The sequence below is a fragment of the Elephantulus edwardii genome, unplaced genomic scaffold (assembly GCF_000299155.1).
Source record: "Elephantulus edwardii isolate Elephantulus edwardi_28Jun2011 unplaced genomic scaffold, EleEdw1.0 scaffold00014, whole genome shotgun sequence".
NCBI lineage: Eukaryota > Metazoa > Chordata > Mammalia > Macroscelidea > Macroscelididae > Elephantulus > Elephantulus edwardii.
The window spans coordinates 26,480,135-26,494,020 of record NW_006399764.1 but is presented as its reverse complement, the minus strand read 5'-3'; the positions used below and the strand labels follow the sequence as shown (position 1 = coordinate 26,494,020).

At 40.8% G+C, this 13,886-nt stretch overlaps 1 protein-coding gene across 1 annotated transcript in view; it reads left to right on the top strand.

Moving 5' to 3' along the window:
• The window catches only part of KIAA1432 (KIAA1432 ortholog), a 96,651-nt gene that overhangs the window by 48,502 nt on the left and 34,263 nt on the right, over positions 1-13,886 (top strand). Inside the window, 1 exon segment of the mRNA XM_006903579.1 lies at positions 8,644-8,751. Within this exon segment, the coding sequence (XP_006903641.1) occupies positions 8,644-8,751 (108 nt within the window).

Genomic DNA, 13,886 nt, shown 5'->3' with positions numbered 1-13,886 from the left:
GCTTCTGGCCAAGAGAATGGAGGAGCCAAAGGAAAACTCCAGGAGCACATCACCAAGAGTCAGAGGCTGGCCTCTCCTGAGAGTTTCTGCCTCCGAATCCGAATATAGTAAAAAAAAAAGAAATTTCTATGAATGACAAGTACATAAGCTCACATAGTAAAAACAATAACAACAACAGCAGCAAAAACCCAAACACACCATATCAACACCACGTGATTAAAAATATCATTGTAACTGGTTACTAGTGACAGCCCTGACTGGAGTGCATTCCAAGGATTCAAAAAAGAAACTAGTGTAAGAGTTTTAGCCTGTAGGTATATTGATACATGTAAACTGGATTTATGTTAAATGTTTCTGCTATCATAACAGGTATATTTTTATAAAAGAATAAATTTCTGCTGAAACATTGTACAAGAGTTTTGTAGAGTCATTTTGGAATCATGCCCTCTCAAGGTGAGCCAGTGTGGCCCACATCACTGTAGGGACATTCTAACTTTATTAGTTTACATTTTGTCACTTCCCTCCTGGATTGTTCTACTATCTTCTTAATCCTTCACTTATAATAGTCTTTCCTGTAATCAAATTTTCAAACAAATACACTTGAATTTCCTATATAAAATTTTTCAGTGATGACTTTGCTTCCTACAATTATTTATGCTGCTTGTTTCTTTGAACTTTTTTTAAAAAAAATCTAAGATGGAATTCACATAATGGAATACTACACAGCACTGAAAAATAAAGAACTCATGAAATATTACACAACATGGGTGACCCTGGAGGACATTATGCTGAAAGAAATATCTCTGTCATGGAAGGACAATTATGATATAACGCCACTATTGTAAAACAGGACTAACAAGGAGTTTGGGGGAAAAGTAAAAAAGGGGAAATAAATAATGAATACTACATTGGAACAGATGGAGGAAAGGCTTTTAAAAGGAATATATGATTACTCATTTGTATGACAATAATCTAGAATAAAAGGTGCATAGTAAAGTGGCCTGGGGTCAGGGAGGACAGGAGGGAGGAAATTATGCAACAATGAATGAATATTTAAAAAAAAACAAACTGGAAGGGGGTTGGGAGGAAACTGTACAACAATGAATTAATGAAAAATCCTACTTTTCTGTAAATTTTTGTTAAAATAACAATTTTTTTTTTAATCTAAGAGGGAGTGCATCAGGGTGCATCTTTTCTTCATACTTAATCTATATGTGGGGCAAATAATTTGAGAAGCTGGACTATAGAAAACAAAATATGGCATCACAATTGGAAGAACACTCATCAACAATCAAGATATTTGCATACAATTTTGCTCACAGAAAGTGAAAACATGAAGGACTTAGTGCAAAAGATCAGAGACTACAGCCGTCATAATTGATTACACCTTAATATCAAAGAAACAAAATTTCTTACTGTTGGACAATTTCTTACAGTGGACAGCATCATGATGGATGGAAAAGATTGACCTTGTCAATGATATTTTACTTGAATCCACAGTTAATACCCATGGAAGCAGCAGTCAAGAGATCAGAAGATGTGTTGCATTAGACAGATTTGCTGCCAAAGACTTCTTCAAAATGGTAAAGAGCAAGGATGTCAGTTTAAAGACTAAGGTGTGCCTGATCAAAGCCATAGTATTTCAGATTGTTTCTTGCGTGAAAGTTGGACAGTGAGTAAAGACGACCGAAAAAAAGTTAATGTCTTTAATTGTGATGTTGTTAAAGAAAATTTAAAAGAACAAACAAATCTGTCTTGGAAGTAGTACAACCAAGGTGCTCCTTATAGGCAAGGATGGTGAAACTTTGCTTCGTATGCTTGGGACATGTTGTTGGGCCGTGCTAGAGAATGCTCAGAAAAGTTGAGTGTCAGCAAAAGAGAGAAAGACTCTCGAAGAAATGGAGTGCCAAAGTCACTATATCCATGGGCTTGAGCGTGGCCGAGCTTGTGCTCCTGGTGCAGCAGAGGGCAAGGTGTCGCTCTGTTCATAGGATCCTGTGAGTCGTGGTTGACTAGATGGCATCTGCAGTAATAGCACCTGAGTTTAGAATCAGCACCCAAGACTCTGCAGTCCATGAAACAATGCTTTACTGTCCTTGGGATTTTAGTCGAATCTCTCTTCTAGGCTCCCAAGTTCTGGTGGCTTTAACTATTCTATATACATGGATGATGCCTGTTTCTTGTCTTTTAATGTTTCAGGACTACCTTTCCAGGATAACTCTGTTTTGATGTACTGGTAAACAGTCTCAAATTCATCGTGTCTAAATTGGAACTCATTTGTCCCACCACGCCAATCTTGCTGGGGCTGTTGCTTGCTTTTCTTTTCTTTTGTTCATTTTTTAACATAAACTTTAAACTTTTTTATTTTATACTGGTTTACTTACAAAGTTCGTATACATTGTTTTTCACACTGAATCTTTCCTATTTACTTTACTCATTTCTCCCTCCTCCCATCAAACTGTGAGACCCTATGATTATGCCTCCCCATCCTCAATCCTCTGCTTTTCGCCTCCCCCTTAGATCGTCATACACATTTCACTAGTTATCTGTTTCTGCAATAATGTTCTTACACGTATTTGTCCTTATGGACACTTAGCAAAATGCTCTCCGGTCCCTTCCACGTTAGGTAGTGATTTACAGACTTATTGCTTCTGCTTGCTGCATCATGTGAATGTGCTATAATTTCTCAATGCATTTGATTATGGTTGGACATTTGTGCTGTTTCTGTGTTCTTGTGATAGTGAATAATGCTGCTGTGAACATTGGTGGACAAGTTTCCATTTGTCCCTCAGTTCTCATTTTTCTTGGCATATATTCCAAGCAGTGGAATAGCTGGGTTATATGGAATTTCTGTGTTCCTCAGTAACGCCAGTGTGCCTTCCAGAGTGATGGTACCATTTTACATTCTCATCATCAGTGCATAAGAGTTCCCATCTCTCCACATCCTCTCCAACATTTATTACTTGCTGTCCTGTTAAACTTTGTGGCTATTGCTTTTATAAGTTTTATTGGTGTTGTAGTCATCTGTCAAAATGTAAAAAAATAAAAAAGTTGTAAAAAAGTCAAAAAGTTGTAAACAATAAGCCATGGGTTCTTTGTTTCTTCATTCTCCATACTGTTTGGTAATCAAGTTGTACTGGTTGAGTACAATTTTCTGGTATGTACAAATTCATCAAACACTGTATATCAGTCCATCTTACACATTAGTACCAGATTTCTTTTTCAAACCAGAGATCAGATATTGGGGGGTTTTTTTCTTTCCTCAGAAAGTGGTGTTGCTCTCGAATCTAAAAAATTAGCTCTGAGCCTGGCATTCGGCACCAGCTCCCCTCATCTCTAGCGGATGGACTCCACCACTCCTTCACAATAGTGTGTAACATAATGTCTCTGCACTTGTGTTTGCTCTACTTAGTAGGGATGTGGCTCTGCTATCTTCTTTATATAAGCGGGCCATCTGCCCTAGTTTCCAAACTGAGGTCAAACATCTTATCTCTAAAGCTTACCCTCTCAACTCTCCTGTCCTCCTCTTGGATCCAAGAAATGGCTGATCCCTCAGTAACACTGGCCTACAGCACTTAAGTCATTTTACAGTAGTAATGCATGAATAGGGAGCTTTGGTGGCCGAGTGAGCAGGGGGTTGTGCTACCAACCCAAAGGCCAGTGGTTTGAATCCACCAGCAGCCCTGGGAAGTCTCCTCTCCTGCGATTGACAGCCTCTGTAAACCTGCTTACGGGTCAGCCTTGTGTCTGTTCTGACTCAGCAGCAATTGATGTTGTTGTTGTTGTTATGTGCCGTCGAGTCGCCTGCGACTCATAGCGACCCTCCCTGTACAACAGCCCTAAACTCTGCTCTGTCCTGTGCCAATCGCACTGTCTCTGACACTCCCATCCCAATTATCCCAGTCACTGAATCAGTCCACCTCATAGAGGGTCTTCCTCTCCTGCGCCGTCCCTCCACCCTCCCAAGCATGATGTCCCTCTCTAAGGACCGGTCTCTCCTCACTACATGTCCAAAGTAAGTTAGACGGAGCCTCAGAATCCTTGCCTCCAAGGAGCCACCCGGTTTAACCCTCTCCAGGACAAATCTATTTGTTTTCCTAGCAGTCCATGGTAATGCATAAAGATATTTGGGGGGAAAGTTAAGCAATGAGACATGTACAGAGTAGAGAGTGAAATTTTGAATCATGTCTTTTTAGATTTCAAATCCCATTTCACTACCAAATAGGATTCCTATCTCTTAGGTAAAGAAAGATCCAGAAGTACCCTTGCTGTGTCATGTCACATGTTTCCTAATTGTAGATTGGATGTTGGACATCGTAGTAGCAAGTATCTCAAATCTTGTCTTCTTCCTTTAGGGACTGTTGACACTTATTTTGAGTGGCAGTTAGGACATGTAGGTATCTTCTTGGTCCTGTTGAGGGTTGGTTATATATGCTCTCCTAAGTGCAGTATAACCTTTGCTGTTTCCTGTCTTAGCTCAGCTGCTAACATGAAGTCATTCCCAGGTCACTACTGACTTTTCGGAGTCTTTGACCAGGTCTCTGTACTCTGCCTGGTCAGAATGACAGTCTTCTGGGAACTCTGGGAGTTGTTCATCCTAAAACCCTGCAAGTTATTCTTTCCCTGGCCTGTTTGACCGAGCCTGGGGAACCTCTGCAGGTCCTGGTCCTTCTGCTTAGCGCCCACTTCTGTGGTATTCCTGTGTGAACTAGAGCTGATGGTCCTCCATCCCAGGAACGTGCTCTCAGCTTCCCTAAACTTTACCTTTTTGCTCCTCCCGTTAGCAAGACTGCCATACCACACTGTGTTCTCTTGCCCTTTGAGGCATTCCTGAAAGTGCCCTGTGCAGGAAACTGGGGTGGTTTCTCTTCTTACGATGCCGTTATCCAGTGTCTGAATGTGGCATGTATCATGTTCCATTTTCTTGTTATTTCTGGTGGGGGGACTAATTCAGTAGCAGTTAATCTGATAGGTGAGTGAAATTAAGCCCTATGTGCCCATCACGGGTCCCTGGGTGCTGCAAATGTTTACATTCTAAGTGAACCAGCCAAAAGACTGATAGTTCACATCCTCCCAGAGCTGCCTCAGAAAAAGGTCTGGTAATTTACTTCTAAAAGATCAGTCATGGAAACCTTGGGAAGGACAGTTTTACTTTGCAATATGTGAGGTCACGATGAGTTGGGATCAGATTGATGGCAACTGGTTTGATTTGGTATGTTTGATTAGGTATTGATCCATGCGATCAATTTTCAATCCTTTTTTCACTGGAGTATTTTTAAGGACATCTAAGCATTATTTCCATTTTATTCTGATAAATTTTCATTTAGAAAATGTCTTTTCTATATTTTATTAAGTAGTTGTGTTGTCAGCAGATAATAAAATATGAGGTGTAGAGCTTGTGGAAAGAAGCCTTTAAGGTCCTTTCTTCTCTTCTCCAAAGTTCTGGACCTTTCATACCTTTAGTTGGAGGCCCAAAAGCCCCTTGGTCCAGCGGTTCACCCACGAGTACCAGCACTCCCTAAATCAAGCTGGCACATTCCAGAATCACAGGAAGATTTGGGAATCTTGAATGGGATTTCCATCACCATCTATCTAATAATTATAATATGCCTGCTCTCATTCGTAAGAGGCTGTGGTATACTGAGGTACTGAAGAGATACAAGATGCTTGGATAAATCTTTAAAGTCATTGCAAATATAAAGTGACAAATGTCAAGAAAATGAATGGATTCAAAGTCATGAGTATTTAGAAGAATGTGCTCAGTTGTCAAGGAAAATTTGTGAATAAAGATATTGTGCTGTAAGTAGGTAGGTCATAGGGCTGCTACGAGTCCGTTCCAACTCAGTGGTACACAACAATAACAGTTACAGTCTAGAAGTTTATTATTCTCTCCCCACTTCTATAGAGTCTCAGCCACACTGTTCTTTTAATTAACATTTGAAACATGTGAAATCTGCACAGTAGACTTTGTTGGCATGAGCACCCTCTCAGTTTAATTGGACAGTGACTCTTCTGTATATCTGGTCTGGTCTCCAATATTTGACTACATATTAAGAACAGTCACCATTGTGGTTCCTTCAAGGCTCCTCTGGAATTGCTCAGGTACACTTGATTGTTACCAGTCTGATGGGAGTCACTGTGTCCTCAGAGCTTCAGTAGGTGCAGGCCAATCTCACTGTCTCTGATACACCTACCCCAATTACTCTATCAATCTAAATGAGATGTACTCCAGGGTCTTCCACTCCTGCACTGTCCCTCCAGCCTTCCAAGCACGATGTCTCACTGTCTCTGATACACCTACCCCAATTACTCTATCAATCTAAATGAGATGTACTCCAGGGTCTTCCACTCCTGCACTGTCCCTCCAAGCCTTCCAAGCACGATGTGCTTCTCCAAGGATGGGTCCCTCCTGGCCATGTGCCCAGGATGTGAAATGGAGCTTCAAAACCCTTGCATCCAAGGAGCAACCTGGTTTCACCCGCTCCAAGATGGACCTGTTTGTTCTCTTGGCAGTCCATGGTCTGTTTAATACTCTTCTCCAGCACCACAATGCAAAGACGTTGATTCTTCTTTTGTCATCCTTAATCATTGTCCAGCTCTCTGAAGCAGAGCAAGTAGTTGTAAAGACTATGGCCTGATCAGACACACCTTGGTCTCTAGACTGATATCATTGCTCTTCAGTTCTCTGGAGATGCCTGTGACAGCAGATTTTCCTAATGCAGTTCATTTTTTATTTTCCTGACTGCTGGTGCCAAGAGTGTTCATTGTGGATCAGAGCAAGCTAAAATTGTTAACAATCTCAATCTCTCTACCATCTGTCATGGTGCTGCCAATTGGCCCAGTGATGAGAATCCTTGTTTTCTTGGTGTTGAGTGTCAGCCCATGTTGAAGACTGTAGACCTTGACCTTCAGCAGCAAATGCTTCAGGTCCTCCTCAGTTTCAGCAAGCAGGATTGTATCATATGCATAATGCAGGGTTTTGATGAGTCTGCCTCCAATCCTGATGCAACATTCCTCCTCATAGAGCCCATCCTTCCTAATACAGCAACAGTTTACGACTGTGGAGAAGAATATGTCATGGTAGTGAGAGACCTAGTTCCAGTGTTGATTCTACATTTTAATAGCAATGACTTTGTAAAAAATTACTTTCCAGATTACTTTCTATGCTTTCTGTCATTTTCTATAAAATGAGAGAAAGAACTGTAGTTAGTAAGATCTCAATAAGTTACAATTGTTATTATCACCTAGGCAACTTTTTGCATTGTTAAAATTAATTTTCCTTCATTGGACCTCTGAAACAATTTAAATATTTAGAGAAAAAGCAAGGCATTCTGGTTTAGTAAGATTGGGGTCTTATAATTAACTAGAATTTGAAAAATAACAAAACCTTGAGAAAATTGCCAAAATATACAACTCTTCATTGAAGGCAAGACTGAAATAGAGTCAGGTATCAAACAATTGTTCTCAAAAACTTTGACAGCAACGTTTACTTACTCTGAAGTTGGAAATTCCAGGTGTCTACAGACATAGCTTTACTCTCATGATAAAGTATTACTACTGACTATAACTTCATTTTATAATAGCATTAAATGCTTTTAATATGTTGTTGTTAATGGTATAAACGTTGAGTCAGAATCGACCCACCTCTGACACTCTGGTGGGTTTTCAGAGGCTGTTAATCACAGAGCAGGAGATTGTCCATCCTCCCTTGGAGCGGCTGGTGGCCTTGAACCATGTGCCTTCGGTATTGCAGCACAGCTTCTGGCCTCTAAGCCTCCAGAGCTCCTTTTTCAAAATAAGGTGTATATATACACAGCCAATTAGTTGTTTTAGCAGCTCTGGTTAACAATCATGACTTAAACTACTGTAATTGATTGTTTCTTCAGATATATTATACCTGAGAAAGAGCAATCAATTATGAGATATCGGGACCCTTGGGACATACACTATAATGTACACCAATATGTATTTTTCATAGTGGCCCAAAAAAAAGTACCACTAGAGAAGAGTATTGAATATTCTATGGACTGCTAAGAAAACAAACAGGTTTGTCCTGGAGAGGGTGAAGCTGGGCAGCTCCTTACAGGCAAGGATTCCGAAGCTTCGTCTGTCATACTTTGGACATGTTGTAAGGAGGGACCAATACTTGGAGAGGGACGTCATGCTTGGGAGGGTGGAAGGACAGCGCAGCAGAGAAAGGCCCTTGATGAGATGGATTGATTCAGTGACTGGGGTGATGAGGATAGGTTTGTCGGAGATAGTGAGATTGGCACAGGATAGGGCAGAGTTTAGTGCTGTTCTACAGAGTCGCTATGAGTCACAGGCGATTCGACAGCACATAGAAACAACAACGAAAACAAGTTGTTTAAACAAAATGACTGCTGCTTCTCCAGGGTTTTCGTTTTAGATTTTTGTCCCAAGTTTTTTTTTTAATTTCTCCTGCTCTCCCTTATGTTATACTTCCTTTCACTTGGTAAACAGATATGTCTGTTGTAGTGGAACCTGGGATGATTTTCATTTGAAAATCTAAAAGAAAAATGCCTGGTTTTTAACCTCATTATACTGACCTTATTTTGTTGTGTATCTACTAGTGGAGGGAAATTTACTGTATTTTCTTAACCGTGGATTTTCTATTTCTTTTAGAGGAAGTCCACAAACAAAGGGAACCCCCCACTTTAAGGAAGAGCAGTGTGCTCCAGCATTAAACTTAGAGATGAAGAAAATACTGGATTTGCAAGCACCTGTCATGAGGTACAGTACTGTTGTTAACCTTGACATTGCTTATAACGTGTAGCTGGTTGATCACAGCCATTAGTGCTGTGTTCGTTGAGGTCAGTGATTGATGTTGACTTGCTCTGTTTGTCCTTCCTGGCTCTAGCTTGTAGTCACCATACGACCATCACAGAATTTGATTTTATTTCTTTTCACTGAAGATCAGAATTTTTTAACCTTAGAAATAATTAACACTTGTGAGGCATTTGAAGTTTTATAGGTGGTACATCATTATCTTTAAATTATTATAATAGTGCTTTTAAATACCAGCTGTGATTTTACTTTAACATTGAAACTTTCTGTATATATGTGAGTGTGTATATACATACAGAAACTTCTATATGTGTGTGAGTGTGTGTATACATACACGGACTTGTGCAGTTGTTTGATTTTGTCATGTTGCTGTGTCTTGTTTGGCTTACGTAGCATTTCTCACCTAATTGTACATTTGGGAAACATTGTGGTCAGTGGCTAGATGGGAGAGGAAATTAAGTCATGGTGTGTACCATGGGTTGGACTGTGTTGCTGGCTCAATTTTGCCCTGGTCCTGTGATTAGAAGCATAGTCCATCCGTCCAGTCCTGTGAGCTCTGCAGATGCATGCAAGTCCTCCTTGACGCTGCCTTCTGCCTCAACTTAGTATTTAGTGAGTCAGCCCTATTGTAGTTACCGTTGTAATTCTGTTTCATTTCACTTTCATTGTTGTTGTTGTTGTGATGGGCCATTGAGTCCCCTGCAACTCATAGAGACCCTCTGTACAACAGCCCTAAACCCTGCTCTATCCCTTGCCAGTCTTATTGTCTCTGACACACCCATCCCCATTATACCAGGGACTGAATGGATCCATCTCATCAAGGGCCTTCCTCTCCTGCACTGTCCCTCCCCCTCTCCCAAGCATGACGTGCCTCTCCAAGGACTGATCCTGCCTTTCAGAATATCCAAAGTATGTCAGATGAAGCTTCAGAATCCTTGCCCCAAGGAGCAGCCTGGTTTAACCCTCTCTAGGACAAACTTGTTTGTTCTCCTAGCAGTCCATGGTATATTCAGTACTCTTCTCCATCACCACAGCTCAAAAGCATCAACTCTCTTTCTGTCATCCCTCGTCATTGTCCAGAGCTCTCTGCATAGCAAGTAATTGCAATAAGAACAAATTATTTCTTTTCTTGACGGAGCAAGGTGGTCTTCATGGTGGGGACCCTCCATCTAGCTTGTTCCTGCCTCTGTCCTAGCCTGTGAAGATTTCTAGCCCCATCTGTGTGGCCCTTTCAGCCCCACCATCCAGCCATACTTATTGATGATCCCAGAATGAGCAAAGGCTTGTAGGCTTACATCAGTTGATATTAGATGCTTCAGGGAGTTGGAAGGAATACACAGGGTTACTTTACTTAAAAAAAAATTGGTCGTGCTCAGCATTTTAGGAGGTAGCATGTGATCAAGAACCAATGATGAAGGAAGGAGTCCAGGCTGCACTGAAGGCATTGACAGAAAACAAGGTTTCAGGAAATAGTTGTATACTAGTAGAGATATTTCAACCAGTAGATGGAGCCTTGGACATACTCTGTTGTCTGTACTAAGAAATTAGAAAACAGCTGCTTGGGCAATTAACTGGAAGAGATCCATGTTGTGCCTGTTCCAAAAAAAGGTGATCAAACAGAATGCAGAAATGATTGAACAATAACAGTAATATCACATGCGAATAAAATCTTGCTGAAGATAATTTAAAAATGACCAGACTAGTCTATCAGCAGGGAGTTGCTGTAAATCCAAGCTGACTTCAGAAGAGACAGTGGAATGAGGAACTGATATCAAATGGTTCTTCACTGAAAGCTGATGATGCCAGGAAGATGTTTGCTTATGTTTAAAGGACTATGCAAGGAACTGGCTGTGTGGATTATACTGATTATGGAACATTTTGAGAAGAGTGAGAATTCCAGAACACTTAATTATGCTCATGTGGAGCCTGTATGTAGACTAAGAAGCTATTGTTTGTACAGAACAAAGGGATACAATATGGTTTAATTTCAGGAATGGTATGCATTAGGGTTGTGTCCTTTTGCCATGCATAAGCAGTCTGTATGCTGACCAACTGGTTTGAGAAGCTAGACTATATGGAAAGAATCCTCAGCACTGGAGGAAGACTTAGTGGCATGCCAAGTATGCAAATGACACAACCTTACTTAAAGAAGATGAAAATAATTTGAAACACTTATGAAGTTCAAAGAATATAGCCTTCAGTATGGGTGAGATCTCAACTTCAGGAAAACAAACTTTCTCATCACTGGAAACATCATGATAGATGAAGAAAAGATTGAGGTTTTCTGCCATTTCATTTTACTTTGATCCATAATCAACATTCATGGCACCATTGTTGTTGTTGTTAAGTGCCATTGAGTTGTAGACGACTCATAGCGACCCTATGAACAGAAGACCTGAACACTTGTGTAACTTTCATCCTTTCTCCAAGTTCATAGGGTTTCCATTAGTCAGGAAATCAAAAGATGTGTTATACTAGGGAAATCTGTGGTCTTGAAGGGATCCCCGTAAAGTGCTAAAGAGCAACGATAATCAGAAGACTAAGATAGGCCTGACACAAGCTGTGACATTTTATTTGCTTCTTAACACGTGTGACAGTTGGACAGGGGATGGAAAAAAAATCAAAGAAGAATTGATACTCTTGAATTGTGGTATTAGTGAAGAGTATTAACTACTATTCCATGGACTACTAAAGGAATAACAAAGTATCTTGGAGGAAGCATAACCAAGGTGCTCCTTAATAGGCCAGGATGGTGAAACTTTGTCTTAGCTATTTTGGGCATGTCGTCAAGAGACATCAGTCCTTGGAAAAAGGCGTCAAGCTAGGGAAAATAGAGGACCAGGAAGACCTTCAGTAAGATAGACATGGTGACCGCGCCCGTAGGCTTGAGCATGGTGGAGACGGTAAGGATAGAGCAGGAGAGGGCGAGGTTTCTAGTTCACTGGCTCACACCCAATGACAGCAACATGGCACTGCCATTTGTTTTTAGAATGAAGATGTTGTCTATATATGAATATGCCTGGTTCTAAAAGGATATGTAGGCTAGGAGAACTGAGTGGCTGGAGCACAGGCTGGAAGCCAAATTTGTGTACTCCCTAAATATGGAGCTGTGTGAATGAAGTATATTAATATATTGAAGAACATGAGCATAATGCTTAGATTTTCTTAAAACCTTTCTGATTCACAATTCTAATAAAGGCTTCTTTCAACATTTTGTTGTTGTTATTAGAATAGTACAAAATGGCACTATACCTCTTTCAATAGAACTGTGCCAGGGGCGGCTGTTATCTTTCAGTCCATCCTTTCTTAACTTACTGTCATTAGAAAAGCTTTCTGTGCCCTGTTGTTATTTGCCTAAGAAAAGCTTTCTGTGCCCTGTTGTTATTTGCCTAAATGTGATCAGTTTGAGTTCAGATCCTTGTCGGAAGGTTACTTGTCACCTCGGATTTCGTTTATCTGTACATGGCGATCCTTTTCAAGGTTGTACTTTAACGCACAAGGAACTTTGGTTGGTTGTGGGACCAAGCCATGGGAACCACATAAGGATGGCTTTCTAGCCCCACCTGGAGGTAGGAACTGAACAGTGCATGGACATAGAGGAGAGAAAAGAGCTTTTAAGTAGAGAAGATCGATCTACTATCTTGGAGAAGTTTAACCTGTTAGCTGCTGTTTGTTAGTCTTCTCTTTTTGGTGGTTGAGAATCTCTAAAGTTCTCTCAAGTCACTAATATTTTTTAAATTGAATTTCAAAAGCAGTTTAATGTTACTACCTCCTATAACTGGTACGTGACCGTGTTTAAAGCCGTGGTGTTTTTGATTGCTTGCTGTACATGTGAAAGTTAGACAGTGAATAAAGACAATTTAAGAATAATTGATGCTTTTTAATCGTAGTTTTGGCAAAGAATATTGAATGTACCATGGAGGGCGAAAGAACAAACAAATCTGGCTTAAGGAAATGAAGCTGGAGTGCCTTAGAAACAAGAATGATTTGCCTTGTGTACTTGGAGCATGTTGGTAGAAGGAGCCTGTCCCTGAAAAATGATATCATGCTTGGAAAAGCAGAGTCAGCTAAAGAAAGAAGGCTCCCAACGAGATCAGTGAACCCAGTGGCTGCAATGCTGGGCGTGGACATAGGAGAGTTTGTGGGGATGGTGCAGGGCCAGGCAGGGTTTCTCTCTGTTGGCATGGAGGATACCTGCCCTGCTTAGTTTTAGCCAACGCAGGAACACCTAAGAGCTGGCTCCTGTAACATGAATTTGCTGGAAAGGGGTTTAGAGTTTCTCTGTTCAGATTTTAGTTGAGTGTGAAGAAATGATTCCTATGGTTTATAACCAACTGTTTTGCTTCCTGTTATCAAAACTAAAAGTCAGAGTTGAGAATAGCAGTTAATATTGTAACTTATAGGAGCAAGAGTAAACATCTCTTCATTTTTTATTAAAGAATGACTATAACTAACATTAAGCATCAAACTTTGTTACTAATCAAGGCCAGAGAGTACCTGTAGTTGTTACCTGTAGAGAGTTACCTGTGCTGTTGAGGAGGAACCAATTCTTCATGGGGATTTTCAGAGGAAGTGAATCACTGGGGAGGAGATCACACAGCTTTTCGCCTCAGAGTAGCCGGTGCACTTGAACCATGTACCATAGGGGTGGCAGCGTTAATTCTTACTAGTGGGCCACCAGAGCTCAGAGTACACGTTACGGGTGAGTTGTAAAAGGAGCGAGAGCTGCATGAGAACCACTGTATCTGACCTCTACTATCTCTACAATATCCCTGTTGACAGCACCCACAACACAAAACCAGTTCTCATGAGGTCAGACATGCCCTCCACGCTCCCGCACCACTTTTTACTCGCCTCAGCACCAATCTTAATGTTCTGCTGGGTCCAGAATGCATTGGAATAGGTCACAGATCACAAATAGCCATATTGGGGAAGTCAGAGGGCTGTAATTCAGGTTAGTAGCAAAATCCAGTCCGTCAGGGACAGCTGCTGGTCTAGTTGGCACAAGAATATTTGGCCCTGGAGATCATGCTGCATTTTCTTGCTGCTGCTTTGCTGGTGGTGGGATTCTCAAAATTTCC